Source organism: Suillus fuscotomentosus (genome assembly GCF_016647785.1).
Source record: "Suillus fuscotomentosus strain FC203 chromosome Unknown F5891scaffold_33, whole genome shotgun sequence".
NCBI classification, from domain to species: domain Eukaryota; kingdom Fungi; phylum Basidiomycota; class Agaricomycetes; order Boletales; family Suillaceae; genus Suillus; species Suillus fuscotomentosus.
Genome location: NW_024539545.1, coordinates 441,074 through 454,392, shown reverse-complemented (window position 1 = coordinate 454,392; position 13,319 = coordinate 441,074). Strand labels below are relative to the sequence as shown.

General features: G+C 47.7%; 4 protein-coding genes across 4 annotated transcripts; 2 read left to right on the top strand and 2 right to left on the bottom strand.

Annotated features, from left to right (window-relative positions):
• Positions 1-1,033: 1,033 nt before the first annotated feature.
• Positions 1,034-1,450, top strand: F5891DRAFT_917965 (uncharacterized protein; the record flags this gene model as incomplete). The annotated part of the gene is made up of 1 exon (XM_041373741.1): positions 1,034-1,450. A coding segment is annotated over one exon (417 nt), but the record flags the coding sequence as incomplete, so codon positions are not given.
• A 1,146-nt stretch (positions 1,451-2,596) lies between these two features.
• F5891DRAFT_1189866 (uncharacterized protein) lies at positions 2,597-3,113 on the top strand (the record flags this gene model as incomplete). The annotated part of the gene is made up of 2 exons (XM_041367226.1): positions 2,597-2,773; positions 2,826-3,113. 2 exons carry the CDS (start codon positions 2,597-2,599, stop codon positions 3,111-3,113), a joined length of 465 nt encoding a protein of 154 aa, XP_041224991.1.
• Positions 3,114-3,970: 857 nt separating this feature from the next.
• On the bottom strand, positions 3,971-4,355 carry F5891DRAFT_953980 (uncharacterized protein; the record flags this gene model as incomplete). The annotated part of the gene is made up of 3 exons (XM_041375227.1): positions 3,971-4,058; positions 4,108-4,219; positions 4,271-4,355. 3 exons carry the CDS (start codon positions 4,353-4,355, stop codon positions 3,971-3,973), a joined length of 285 nt encoding a protein of 94 aa, XP_041224990.1.
• Positions 4,356-4,471: 116 nt separating this feature from the next.
• F5891DRAFT_1129034 (ABC transporter) lies at positions 4,472-10,787 on the bottom strand (the record flags this gene model as incomplete). Its single annotated transcript, XM_041364348.1, has 22 exons — positions 4,472-4,588; positions 4,641-4,702; positions 4,754-4,837; positions 4,892-5,167; positions 5,280-5,431; positions 5,480-5,739; positions 5,790-5,955; positions 6,005-6,141; positions 6,195-6,352; positions 6,419-6,448; positions 6,505-6,589; positions 6,642-6,746; positions 6,946-7,500; positions 7,552-7,689; positions 7,737-8,188; positions 8,239-8,420; positions 8,475-9,070; positions 9,125-9,583; positions 10,134-10,168; positions 10,232-10,310; positions 10,615-10,669; positions 10,780-10,787. 22 exons carry the CDS (start codon positions 10,785-10,787, stop codon positions 4,472-4,474), a joined length of 4,191 nt encoding a protein of 1,396 aa, XP_041224989.1.
• Between the last annotated feature and the right edge of the window lie 2,532 nt (positions 10,788-13,319).

The window sequence follows — 13,319 nt, the reverse complement described above, 5'->3', positions numbered from 1 at the left end:
GCCCGATCAATTGTTCAATTAGCCTACCAGATCAACCATCTTTTGTATGATTGGAAGTCGTTGATCATACGTTTTTCAGCCAAGCTGGGGAGATCACTTTTGCAACTGGCACGGCTGATTTCCACCCCGGATTGAATTGTGCGAATCAACAAGCCGCTTGAACGGAAGCATGGGTGCCGAACGTACGGCTTCTTGTAAGCTTGAATTCAAGTCCCACCATTTGGAAGAACTATATATGCAGCAACTGGCATTGTTCATGTAAAAACACTAAACAAAAAGACGGCGGCTGGACTGACCTTCAGCAAGAAAGGCACCATCATGACTAAGTGTTTTCACCATCCCCATTGTAGGCCTAAAACAGTTCCATGCATGTGGGAAAATCGAAGAGTGCTCCTGGCAGCGGCCAGGACTTCTGTGCTGATGAATTTTTCTGAAACTATCATGGTAGACAAGGTTCACTTTCACAACAAGTAGAATGTACCTGCGGCTCGGAAAGCGTTGGAATTTACCTAGAATAATGATAAGAGCCTCAGATAATACATCGGCCGTCGTGAATGACTGTCATGACAGTGGGCCGACTGCCTGCATTGGAGTGGCGTGTGTACCTTGCGACGTAGACACGCGCGGTAGGGAGCTCAGTCCTTTATCTTTGACGGACGACACGTCTCTGGGGGATACCCTCACGCTGGGGTATTCGCGAGTCCAAATGTTGCAGAGGCACCCCTTAAACTAGTTAGTATTGTCCAACATAAGGTACATTTGTTCCAATAGACAGAAGTCGGAATCAAAAAAAAAATACCACGTGTATTCAAGGGTGAACAATGCAACTCCGAGGCAGGCCTTAAAGAAAACAAAACTTCGTGCCACTGCAACAACTCCCTCGTCTACTAGAGGGCATTTTTTCCAGCACAAAAAAATCACCAGTCCCTCAGCTACCATGTACTCGACAAGCAATGGCTACATCGCCAGCCAATGCAACATCACACACAAAACGCCCACCTGCACCTATACCACACATTGTGGCAGGTCAGAGTGTCCGGCCGTTTTCGTGTATGATGATGGCACCGACTGGCCCACAGTCAATCGCCTCGTTGATGACCACGATTTGGTCTGTACAGGGCTCTTTCATGGGCTCTCCCCTTCACGTCCCCCCACCGATAGCCAAGGCTCACAACACGCACCGAGCCCTCCACAGCTTACTCCCGGGAGCTGGAGTATCAATAACGGCAATCGCGATGACTTCATCATCGGGAGCTCTAGTAAGCGGAGACAAAAGGAGGATGAGCGGAAAGAAGACCTGGAGAATGATGAATACACCGACGATGTACAGCCTACATCCGTCCGGTGCTGCGGATGTAGCAAGATCATCTGCCTTGACAAACGCTCCAGGTACTACCCCGGACTCTGGATCAAGCACCGGGGCAAATGCCGTGGTATCCTCAAACTAGAAGTGAGCTTATTTCTATTACGAATGGAATGTGGAACTAACTAAATTTTACAGAACGACAGGCTAACCAGTAGAAGAGACTGGTTTAGGTCGTCACATCCAGAATGGCGCCCGCCAGCCGCCAGCTCAATTGACGCGAGCGGTGAATCTTCAGAAGAGGACAAGGAAGAAGTGACCGGTTTCAAGAGTGAGTCGGTTCTTCATGGGAGTAAACACTATGATTCACCACAAAGTCTAGTGCGCCTTTCTATGGCCTACTGGGAAAGGGAAGCAAGATAATTGGCATACCGGTACGCCAATACGAGGGATGGAGAAAAGGTACAGCCAGGTTGGATCCTATATACTGTGAGCGGTGTTAAACACGAAAATTCAGAATGTGCTGATCAATCCTTCGCTTCGTGCACTTACTAGTATCGTCCACCCTTTGTCAACAATGTGTTGTGGATTTTGTTCAAAAACAAAACATAATCTTCTTTTGATGTTCTGCAGGATTTTAGTAATAAGATCACTAATCAGTAAATCGTTGGCAGACGAAAAAGCATGGAAGACAGTAATCGATGACCGCGCCAGGTGAGAGTCGACACTCAAGTGTTCGGAAGGAATCGGCACCGCTTCTTTGTCTTTGTGGTTGCTTTGTCCCATCCTGCGGCATTCCCAGGATCTAGTGACAGTTTGCGCGTTTCAATCATTAGACATGCTGATGCCAAAACTTCCGGGACCAAGACCGTCAACGAGAAGCAGATTATTGTCACTTCTCCGTGGTCGCGCGCGACCTGGCTGACCGTGATCCGGGGCATTAGCAGATGCAGTTCAGACCGCGAATTCGCTCAAGAATACAGCGGATATCACACAGCAGTGGGAAAGTCAGCTGGGTCAACTGTGGGACCCATAGTGATCATGATCGATGCATGGACAAGAGCGGTGGAGTAGAGACACAGAGCTAGCGCCTGACATGAAGACCTTGTGAATTCACTGCTGTCGGAGCTGACTCGAGTCCTTATGAGGCTCGGTACTTTAGGAGCTCTGCTCAGTCCTAATCGCTACACTTGTTGCTTGCAGCAATATGTTTTGCCTACCCCATCGGCCGAGGTCACCTTAACCCCTTCACTCTTGCAAAGAGCTCCGGCTGGCACGCTCACTTGGTCCGGGATGGCTATATCGAAGAGTGGATCACAGGCGCCGCACCTGTGTATTCCAGTCATCTTGCTAAACATCTTCGCAATCCCACTCCTTCCTCTCCCCCTCCCCCTTACCAATAGTCCTCCATCAACGTCACTAGCAAAGAAGCTCATACTAGTCTCTTCTACCTCGCAGGAATTCTGCTCCGTATTGCTCCACCAGAGCAGGCCGTATCTTGCTTTAGCACTGTCCTAACCAGGCCTTGATGAAGTGTGCATGGTATAACGTCGAATCTTGCTTTTATGATGAGTTGGATGATGATATCGAGAGTGTTCCAGCTCTTATCAGGAGCAAGGAGTGGTACATTCCATCAGACGCTTCGAAGATTGATCTCGAATCACACAATGAGTTGTCGGCCAAAACTCTTGATGTGTTGCGACAACAACAAATACCAGATGAGATTGTCATATCTACAGTGGCGAGTTTAGTTCCAGGTGGTATGGACTCAAAGCTGGGGGTGATTGGACTCGGAGACTTAAGAGGCTGATCTCGCTTTTGGGTCTCATGGATTACATAGTATTTTATGGAATTCATTACCCTTTAGTATGCAATAACTGGCGAATCTGTATGTCTACAATGGAACCAATTCGCGTGACTCTCCTGTCGGTGCTCCACCTGTGCCTGCTTATGCCACCACATTCAACGGATGTCAAGGACTCATGCACATGCTTGAGAAGGAGATGGATCTGTTTTTCCACCTCAGCCAGTCCATAATTCATATAAGATCTCTCCTTTCTCTCGAATTGCCCACCACGGCATTCGGCAAAACACCGGTTATGGATCAACGTTCAAAACGACCAGTGTCGAGACGAACGTTCAAGTAAAAGATCCCGATGTTTTCCAGCTGCCAGCGATTTGAACAGGTGGCACTGCCAGCTGCAACGTTCGCTTCCTGGCAAGGCAAGGCACTGGCCTGCCGGCTATCATTCACTGCTGCTTTTGCAGTTTCGTTACTAGAGTAGCACGCGCCATTCTGCGACTCATAGTAACGTGCGTCGACCCATTGAATGCAAGTAGACGACCGCGGTATCAAAGTATTGTTCCGGTGGTGAACTGGTTGGTAAGAGGAACGTGCGTGATGAAAAGCTAATACGATATAAGTAGCTTCATGCCGTGGTGGGTCACGACAATGGAAAAAGCTAGTTTCATACATCGAGTGCTCCAGAGTCCACGGTTAGGAGATAAAGATCGTGCGCTAATATTTGATAGATACTCAGACCTGGAACGGCTTATGATTATGCTTAGACCATTACTGCAGCTCGTTGCAACTCACGCCTCAGCCAGATGTTCGTCAGGTCTGCGATGTTCCATGGATTTCGTTTTGTGGAGCAGGTGTAGATACATTCAGGATGGAGTGCGCGTTGGTTCGGCGGAATCTCCCTCAAGGTTGACTAGTCCAAGATTCCTCCATTCATCACGTTCCATCAGTCCTCTGCAACAAATGTGAGCTATTGAGAGCACAAAAACAGACGTTGGCATACTTGGTCATTCGACAATCAAGGTATTGTTTGCTCATTACTCTGCATGGGGTGGATTCACTAGAATTCTTGCGCAAGCAAGCCATGTATTGCATCATCTGTTCCTTGCATTCGCCTGCATATTATAATCAGTTAGTTATGTCACGATGAAGACAGCGAGCCAAACCATCATGGTCCAGAGGAAAAGAACCGCGATCTGGAGGGGAAGTCTTGAATCCGACGTTAATTGATGGTGGGCGTCCAAAAGACATGCGTGAGAACGTTAGCAGGTATTTTAGTATGTAATCTCTGCATACAACATCACTTTAAATTTCATGTGCAATAAACTGTATGTAGTCTAGTCTAGGTACGAGGCATTACGCTCAAATTACGCTGCATGCTTGGATGCAGAGAGAATGTCATCAAGAGTGATAGAAGATCGTTCGCACATTCCGCGGAATATACCATCTGGCATGGCGAAGAGATTAACAGGAGTATCGAATTCCTGAATAAATGGTCAGTACTGAATAAGCCAACTTAAAGACATGTGGACGTACAGCAATCGTCCCAGCATCCATCACGCATATCCTGTCATATCCAATGATAGTCCGGAGACGGTCTACATATGTGATTCAAGCCAATGCAAAGCAACAAGTCTGCTCGAACTTACGTGCAATGCACAGGATCGTGCGTTCTTTAAACTCGTTGGCAATAGTATATTGGATCTTGCTGTCGGTCTCGTAATCGACGGAAGCTACATAGAAATCAATGAGAATGTATCCGCTACCAGGGTAGATATCAGACTTACCCGTAGCCTCGTCAAGAATTAGTATCTTGGTGTCATTCACGAGAGCTCTCGCAAGAGAGACAAGAGAACGTTGTCCAATCGACAAATTACTGCCTTCGTCGTCGATAGGACTGTCAAGACTAAATCTAGGCGCCGACTGCCCTTCAGCAGGGGGCGATGTCTTAGACGGAAGATCACTGTCTGACTCCACAAGATATGCCCGCTTCATTGCATCATAAAGCTTGGCGTCATCGTGTAGCCCGAAAGGATCAAGGTTAGTCCGGAGAGTACCGGAGACTATTGAAACGGTCAGTTAACAGGTTTCCATATTTGGCGCGTTATCACGCACAAAGAAACTGCAGCATGTCGCATATTCAGCTCAAGTTTGAACAAAAGCTACGCATGCCACTTACCGCATCCTGAGGGATAATCGATAAATTTCTTCTGAGCTGTGCTAAACCAACGGTCGAAATGTCCACGCCATCTATGGATATCGACCCAGATGCTAGTTCCACCATACGATAGATGGCGGTCATAATGGATGATTTCCCAGCACCAGTCCTGCATCCCATAAGCCACAGAAGTTACACAGAACAAAAAGATACTCACCGGCCAACGACACCAATCTTCTCTCCAGGAGAGAGAGACATACTTAGGCCCTTCAGAACAGGTGGTAACTCTGGGCGGTATCTCATAACCGCATCCTTCATGACGATTTCGCCACGAGAAGGCCAGTCGGCTGGCGCAGGGCTGTCTTCGACCTCATGCGCGGCCTCCTGTTCGACCTCTTTCGCGTAGTGCACGAGACGCTCCACGGAATTCATGTTGTTCTCAACCTCAGCAACTTGACGGACCATGAATGCAAAAGACTGAGTGGATCGTCAAATAAGACTCGAACAAAAAGGAACAACGGAACTACCTGTTGCATCATGACTATATACGAGAGCGTCACACCGGTTTGCCCTGGAGAGATGCTGAATCGAATTCCGACAGTCAACAGTGCGACGGCGAGAGTCAGTAACGAGCCGAGGAAATCAAGACGTATGCCGAGCCATCGCTGGTTGGCAACCGTCAGCCAGTAAGCACTGAAAAACATCAACAGTGATCAAGATCGCGTATAATTACGGTTCTTACCGATTCTCGACATCAATGAGCTGAGTGTTTTCTGCGCGGAATCGGTCGAATTCGCCGTAAGCGCGAATGGTAGTCAAGCCCGATAATGACTCAGAAAAGTGGGAATAAAGCGAGGATCGCAGGAGTGCATCCAAACGCTGTGATCCTCTGCGTCAGTAGAAATTCGACAAACTTCATCAAAATGACCGACCTTCAGCTCACGTGCACTCGCACGGTAGAATAGTGCAGCATAGTAATAGCAGATTAAGATGAAGAAGGCCACGATAAGGAAATACGGTATGATGATGGATATGAGAATGATTGACCCGATGATTTGTGATGATGTTGATGCGAGCATCCTGAAGGAATCTGAAAACGCAGGATTTATTCTCATCAGAATGATTCACGAAAGGATTTCGATGCACAAGTGCTCACCGCCAATTAAATTATCCACGGTGTCGATATCTTCCATCTTGTGTCAGAAATGAAAATACAGGTGGTCGAAACCTTTTCAAACTTACCTTTGGTAAAGCGATTCATAATGCGGCCTAAAGGCGTTGTCTCGAAGAAACTCATCGGGGCATACATGACTCGCTGAATTGATCTCTGGCAAATGGTATTAAAATCAGCATCCACCAACACGTAACGAGGCACTGACCCCGTGCAACTGCTGGGAAGCATAGTAAGTGAGTAGTGCAAGTACACCTCCCATCATGAACATTGTCAACGCCTGGGAGACACCAAGAGCGGCGTAGATGCCGGTCTGCATTGACAACCATCAGTGGAGCTTCGGTGCTGTGCAACAGAAGAACTCACATAAAATCCTGTCGATTGGTGCCATTTGCTATGGGAGTGGTGAGCACTTCAATTTATAGGGGTCTGTGATATCCACGCACTCTTCTTCCCAGTATATGAGCCTAACGAGCTACATTAGTGAAATGACTACGAGATGTGAAAATCACATACCAATATGAAGACATGACACTGGAGCATTGCATGAGGATTACAGAGAGTAGAAACAGCGGCACGAGCACAGGGCCGTGAGCTGCTGCGACATACTCTCGGTATACTCCCCACTTTATGGAACCAGTATTACGCTCTTCCTCTTGCATCATCGCTTTCCCAGCGGATCCTTTCTGAATCTTTATGTCTTCGATCTTTGGACCATCCACTGCTTTCTCTTCTTTCTTCGTAGAATCCTCCTTTGACCCAAATTCATAGACAAATTTAGAGAATGCACCGTCTTTAGCCATGAGTTCGGCGTATGTGCCACGTTCGGCAATGCGCCCGTCAACCAGGGTATATATAAAGTCGACCTCAGGAAGGAAGTGAAGGGCATGGGTAACCAGGATGCGAGTTTTGTCTGCATTTTTCTTCAGTACATTCTGGAATACTGCCTTTCCGACGTGTGCATCTAGAGCAGACAGTGGGTCGTCGAATATTTGGATGTCGGTATTGCAATAGATCGCGCGACATATGTTGATACGCTGCTTTTGGCCACCAGAGAGTGAGATACCCTATGGAAAAGCATCAGTTAGTAGTCCTGTAAGACGAAGAATAGACATTGCCTTCTCGCCAACTTCTGTAAGGTCGTAATTGGGCAACATCTCCAAGTCAGGCTCTAAGCATGCATCTCGAACAGCCTTCCAGTAACGCTCCTCTTCAAATGGACGACCAAAACAGATGTTTTCCCGAATGGTTGCATTCTATGTTTCTCTGAGTCACCGATGCCAAGACCAATCAGAAAACTCACCTGGATCCAAGCGACTTGGGCACAATAACCAACGGAGCCACCGAATTCAACATTACCAGAAGTCCGTCGCATTTCGCCAATCAAACCTTGAAGGAGGGAGGTTTTTCCTGCGCCAACGGCACCAACGATGGCAACGAGTTGGCCCCGTGGAATTTCCAAGTCAATGTCCGTGACTTTGAAAATATTTCCATCATCTGCAAGAGCTGGTGGAGGTGTTGAAGGAAGCTTTCGCTTGCCCGCATTCATGCCCATCTTGCTGCCCTTGGCCTTCTTTTTGGGATCCTCGGGCCGAGGGGGCAGACCATCCCAAGTAAAGCTGACGCCTTCAGCTCTGACGGCGGCATCCAGGTCGCAATTTATGGCGAGTATCTCGTCAAGCGTTTCTGCTTCGAACACAGCCAGCAGTCTGTCGCATGCTGTGGCTGCATCAGCAATGCTGCTCAGAGACAAGGCTGGAAAGATATGTAAGATTACGAACTGCAAATAACAATAAATGACACACGTAAGAACATTAAAGGCAAGCGGGCCAAGTTGAACAGAGTCAACGAAGTGAATATATTCGCCGCTGTAAGACTGTGTCCGGTCAACGAATATGTGACGAAGGCAATGACAGAAGCGAGACTCGGGAGAGAAATTGCAACGGCGTTCATCGCGGATTTGATGATCAGGAGGGTGCGGATATATCTGGATGGGGGATGAATAACAAAGACCTGGGCAATAGATGGCATATTCACGTACGCCATCTCGTTCCGTCGATAGTCAGAAATACGCTTCAGGAATGGAACTTCCCAGGAAAAAAACTTGATGACACGCATGCCGCTGAGGATCTCTTGTAAAGTCTTTGAACGTTTGTCTGTCCACGCCATGCTTTTCATGCGAAGGGAAAAGAGACGTTTTACAGCATAGGTCTGGACGGGCGTCGCGACAAGGAGAAGCGCAAAACCGGCGAGTGCACTCGGGCCGAGATTGATCAATAATAAGACCAGGCAAATAGTGAGTTGAATCAAAGCCGTCCATGACATGTGGAAGTAGCCCATGCAGAAATCTATCCGGGAGACGTCAGTGGATATGTGGTTGACTAATTCTCCATTGCTTAGGTTGACGCGAGCTCTTGCGGATAGTTGAAGTGATCTCGAGTATATCGCCGTGATAAGACCACCACGAAGAAGGACACCGCTGGTCATGCTACGGTAGTAGAAGTGATTGCTGCACCATGACGCGATGAGTAGTAAAGCCAGTAAGCCAAATGAAAGGCCAATTCCCTGGCCAATTGCAGGCGTTGATTGACCAGTTAGATGGTTTGTGTAAGATACCGTGGCAAAATTAATGATCGCCTACAGACACCAGCATGAATGATCGGAGAAGTCATGTTGTAGAAAAGTTCTGACCTTGACGACAAGGGGACTAGTAATTTGTGCTGTGTCGCCGATGACTTTCAAAATACCAGCAGACCAAAACCACCAAAAGACGCTGTCATTCATTGCTAAAATGAGACTTGCCTTGCGTTTTCCGTCCTTTTCCCTCCATTGCTTCTCGCGTTCTTTGCGGACGCCCTTTATGGACCACCATAAACCCCTCAAACCCGGGCTAATTTCGCCCTTGGTCAAACGGTCGTTGTATTCGGCAGCCTTCTTTTGCCGGGTCTTGAAGGATGCTAAAATAGCTTCGGCAATGGGCAAAGCGCCGCGTTCTTCCTGGAGTCGATAAAGGTCTGATGACTCGAGTGGACGAGCATAGCCAAGGGAAAGCAGAGGCGTTATCCAGGTGAACCATAGAAGACTGGCGAAGCCAGCCGTGGCCTCAGGGATGAGGTCTGCGTCATGGATGGATTTCTTTGGGGAGGAGGACTACTATTCCTCCCAAATAGAAAGAACCTAGGAGAGATGGTTAATGATACAAAGCGGAAGATGAAACGCGAATTACTGGTAGGCCAGAAGCCTACAACCGCAACCTCGAGACAAGTCGGGAGTACTTACCGAGATATGAAGGACTGTACGGTTCGGCCATTGTCTGACATGGACTCCGACTCAGATACCTGAGCCTTCTCAGTGCTATCGAGCTCAACATCTTGAAATTTGACTCGTTCAGTGAGCGCCATGAGGCTGTATACAAAGAAAAGAGATGCTAACCTGAAATCCGGTAATTGGATTGTCAAGTAGTACTCTATCCACGCAAACTCGTCATACTGCTGATGAAATTCTCGGGCCGTCGCTTAAAATAACCAATAACCTACTAAGCTTGATCGAACATGACATATATGACTAATTTAAAACGGCTGTGATGACTATTATGTAATGCCGCATAGGCGCAGTGCTGCAAATGCAATCAGTAGGGGACATGATCGTGATCAACGTCAATCCTCTACAAACGTCGACGTCGGCCAGTTAACAGGGTTACCGTGTGTACGCATCCCGGAGGCTCCGCAGAGATATCTGAGAGGGTGCCAGCATCTATCGTTCACACATCCGCGGGAATAATAGATTACGTGTACTGACCTCGTACGCCGATAACAATGAAACCGTGTCTTTCTCTGATATTCTCATCCGTTGGACCCTTCCCAGGTGACCGGCACTTCTTAACATAGATTTGAAATAATGTGCCTGAAAGTTCGATGAGCGAAAATGGCTTATGCTGGTCTATGGAGCGACATACCTCCTGTTCTTCAACCAACGTCCAAGCGTCTCCAGTTCTCCCTGCGCGAGCAGTTCGACCAACCCGGTGTACATATTTTCTTATATCCACCGGTGCGTCGTAACTGACTACGTGTGATACATGACTGATGTCGATGCCTCTTGATATGAGATCTGAGCATATGAGCCTAAAGTCTGGTTAGTACATCAGGCCGCAGAAACAAAATGCGTTGAACTCCCAGATGGACCTCTTGGGCCTTGAATTTCTCTAATATGGTCCTGCGCTCGTTGGTCGGAAGATCACTCGAATATGACCGAACGACAATTGGATTTTCGCTGGAGGATATAGCAGCCTCGAAGAATTCGAACAAACGGACAAGACGAGAGGCCGATTCGGACGACTTCGTAAAAACAAGTGCATTGCGGACGGAATGGTTGTGTACAAGATGGAAGAGCATTAATGGTTTTTGAGGGGCCTCGCAGATTATCATGTGTTCCTGTGATTTATGAGTGGGCTTCTGGTAGGATTGAATTTGTCGTCACGTACCTTTAGTGCCTCGGGCATAGTGAACCGTTCTGCAATAATATTGGGAATACCATCAATTTCTGATTCTTCAGATAGACCTTGCACAACAAAGTACTTTGGATTTCGAAGGTCCAGAGCCGCAAGCTTTCCCGGGTCACTGGTGAGTGTTGCGGAAAACAGTAATTTCTGACATGAGGCATGTTTCTTTTCATCGATATCGGTGTGTAAGTCTACTTCCCTGTGGAGGTGAAGAAAAGCGGGGGCAAGAGAATCGCAAAGGGAAGTTGGGCTTTTGGTTTCAGCTGTCTCAGGGGCCATCCTGGGAGATGGTTGCGTGGCGGCAAGAGCTTGAGCTAGCCAGTCTTGGAATGACTGAGCAAGCAATCGATCGGCTTCATCTATCACCTAGCAAAAGAGGCGGTCATTCAAGAAAAAGCATGATAGACCAAAGAGGCTGACCAAGAACCGGAGGTGTTGTAGAGAAAAGTTGGGTGTTCCGTTGAGGTGATCAATGAGGCGCCCTGGCGTACAGATCAAAATATCAACTTTACTCGATCCACCAGAGAGTCTTCCGCAAAAGTCAGTACGGGTACAAAGCACGGGTTAACATCCAGAGAGGAACGTACTTGGTTGACATGTCCGCAACTAGTTGCGACTGCTCGTGAGCGAATGAGTGTTGTCCGGTGGCTGAACCAATCTAGGCGCGGATTCGGAATGTAAGCTGACTGAGGACCAGATAAAAACAAGCAAACCTTCAAACCTCGTCCTTTTGCGATCGCCTCTAATGTTTCTCGAACTTGCATGACTAGATCACGCGTCGGGAGAACGATAAGAGCACGGAGATGAGTGACAATTCTTGTTGACAGAATCTGACCTCATCGAATCAATCAAGACTTCCGAAAATTGCGCGAGTCGTTACCTCAACAATTGGGAGCACATATGCGAGTGTTTTTCCGCTTCCAGTTGGCGCGGAAACACATACATCCCGTAACAGATCAAACGGTTCGTACAATGACCTCCGCATGGTGGAAGAACCTAGCAGAAAAGGGAGAAGTGCAGTCTGGACTTGTAGAGTTGTCAGGATGTGTGTGCAAGTGGATTAACGGATCTTACCAGCAAACAGTTGAGTAATCCCTAGTTCTATGAGGCGCCTTCTCGTCCTTTCGGATAAGCCAGTGTGAACATCATCTCCTTCGGGTATTATGGGTAGTCGAGTGGAGGGATTGACAACTTCAGCTTCAACTAAAGCTTGATCAAGACCTTGTAAAGCGAGTATCGATTTAGGCGGCGCGTCAGGTAAAGTCGGAAGGGAGAATACTGGGAGAGACATCTGCCGTTCAAGGGGCTTGAATTCGCGGCGCGGCAGCTGGAGAGGAGAATCTATTTTGTGATAATAATCGGTTACGCGATCATGACGGTCCACTATTTCGTAACTTTTGTTTCAATTTTAAAAGTAATTGCTTAGCTACTTCACAGCTGCTAGCGCTGAGCATGTTTTACATACACATAGCATATTCCAAGTGAAAAAACACAAATACATTGAGAAATTAATGGTAGAGTTCATGTTTTCAACAGGACAGCAGCAAAAAATCACGACCTGCCGTGGCTGCCGACGTCGGACATTAAATTCAACAACCCTGCAATCTGTGAGCAAGGCCAGTGAGCACTAGGCTCGTGACCAGCCTGGCGTATACTACCACGGTTGCACAAGTGGTGTGACATCCACCGACTCCCGACCCCAACTATGAGTCCAGGATCCAGGTCGCGCTCGCGTATTTTGCAAATGACACCTGCAAGTAGCTGTACACGAGTTCCTGCAATGCCAATTTTGTTGTCCAGGTCACTCAGCAGACTTTTAAAGCTTTAAGACTAAAGCAAGAGTCTGCGTGTGTCTCGAAGGGATTTTTCAAGTCACTACGGCTCCTCCAGTCGTAGAGGAAGCTGTCAAGGGTTGACTAGCTCATGAATTCGGATCTCGCGCATTGAGGAAGATATCGAAACGAAGGCATTCGACGACTTGCTTTCATCGTACAGACGCAAGGACGACCTCATCACTATCGCCGGTGCTCTTTCGCTGCCAAGAGATGGACAATGATTGATCTGACTGCACGAATAAAAGAACATCTTGCAGGAAATCCTGACTGTCAGTCAGCTAAGGTTCGCAGGACTTCTTGGGGGCAAACAAACGAATACCGCCAGTATTCCCGCACCACATCCACCTCAATAAATCTTCGACTTCCAGCCCTACCTTCTGTATTTGTACCATTTCGTTGGACAGCAATCATGTCAGGACCCTTGGCATTGCAATATATTGGCATGAAGGTCCAGAACGACGACAGCTGACAGTCGTCGGACTCTTGGCATATAAAGAGACACTTTTGAGTACAAGGTGAGCATTTGTTGGTTTAGGTCCCTTGTCTCTCTGAT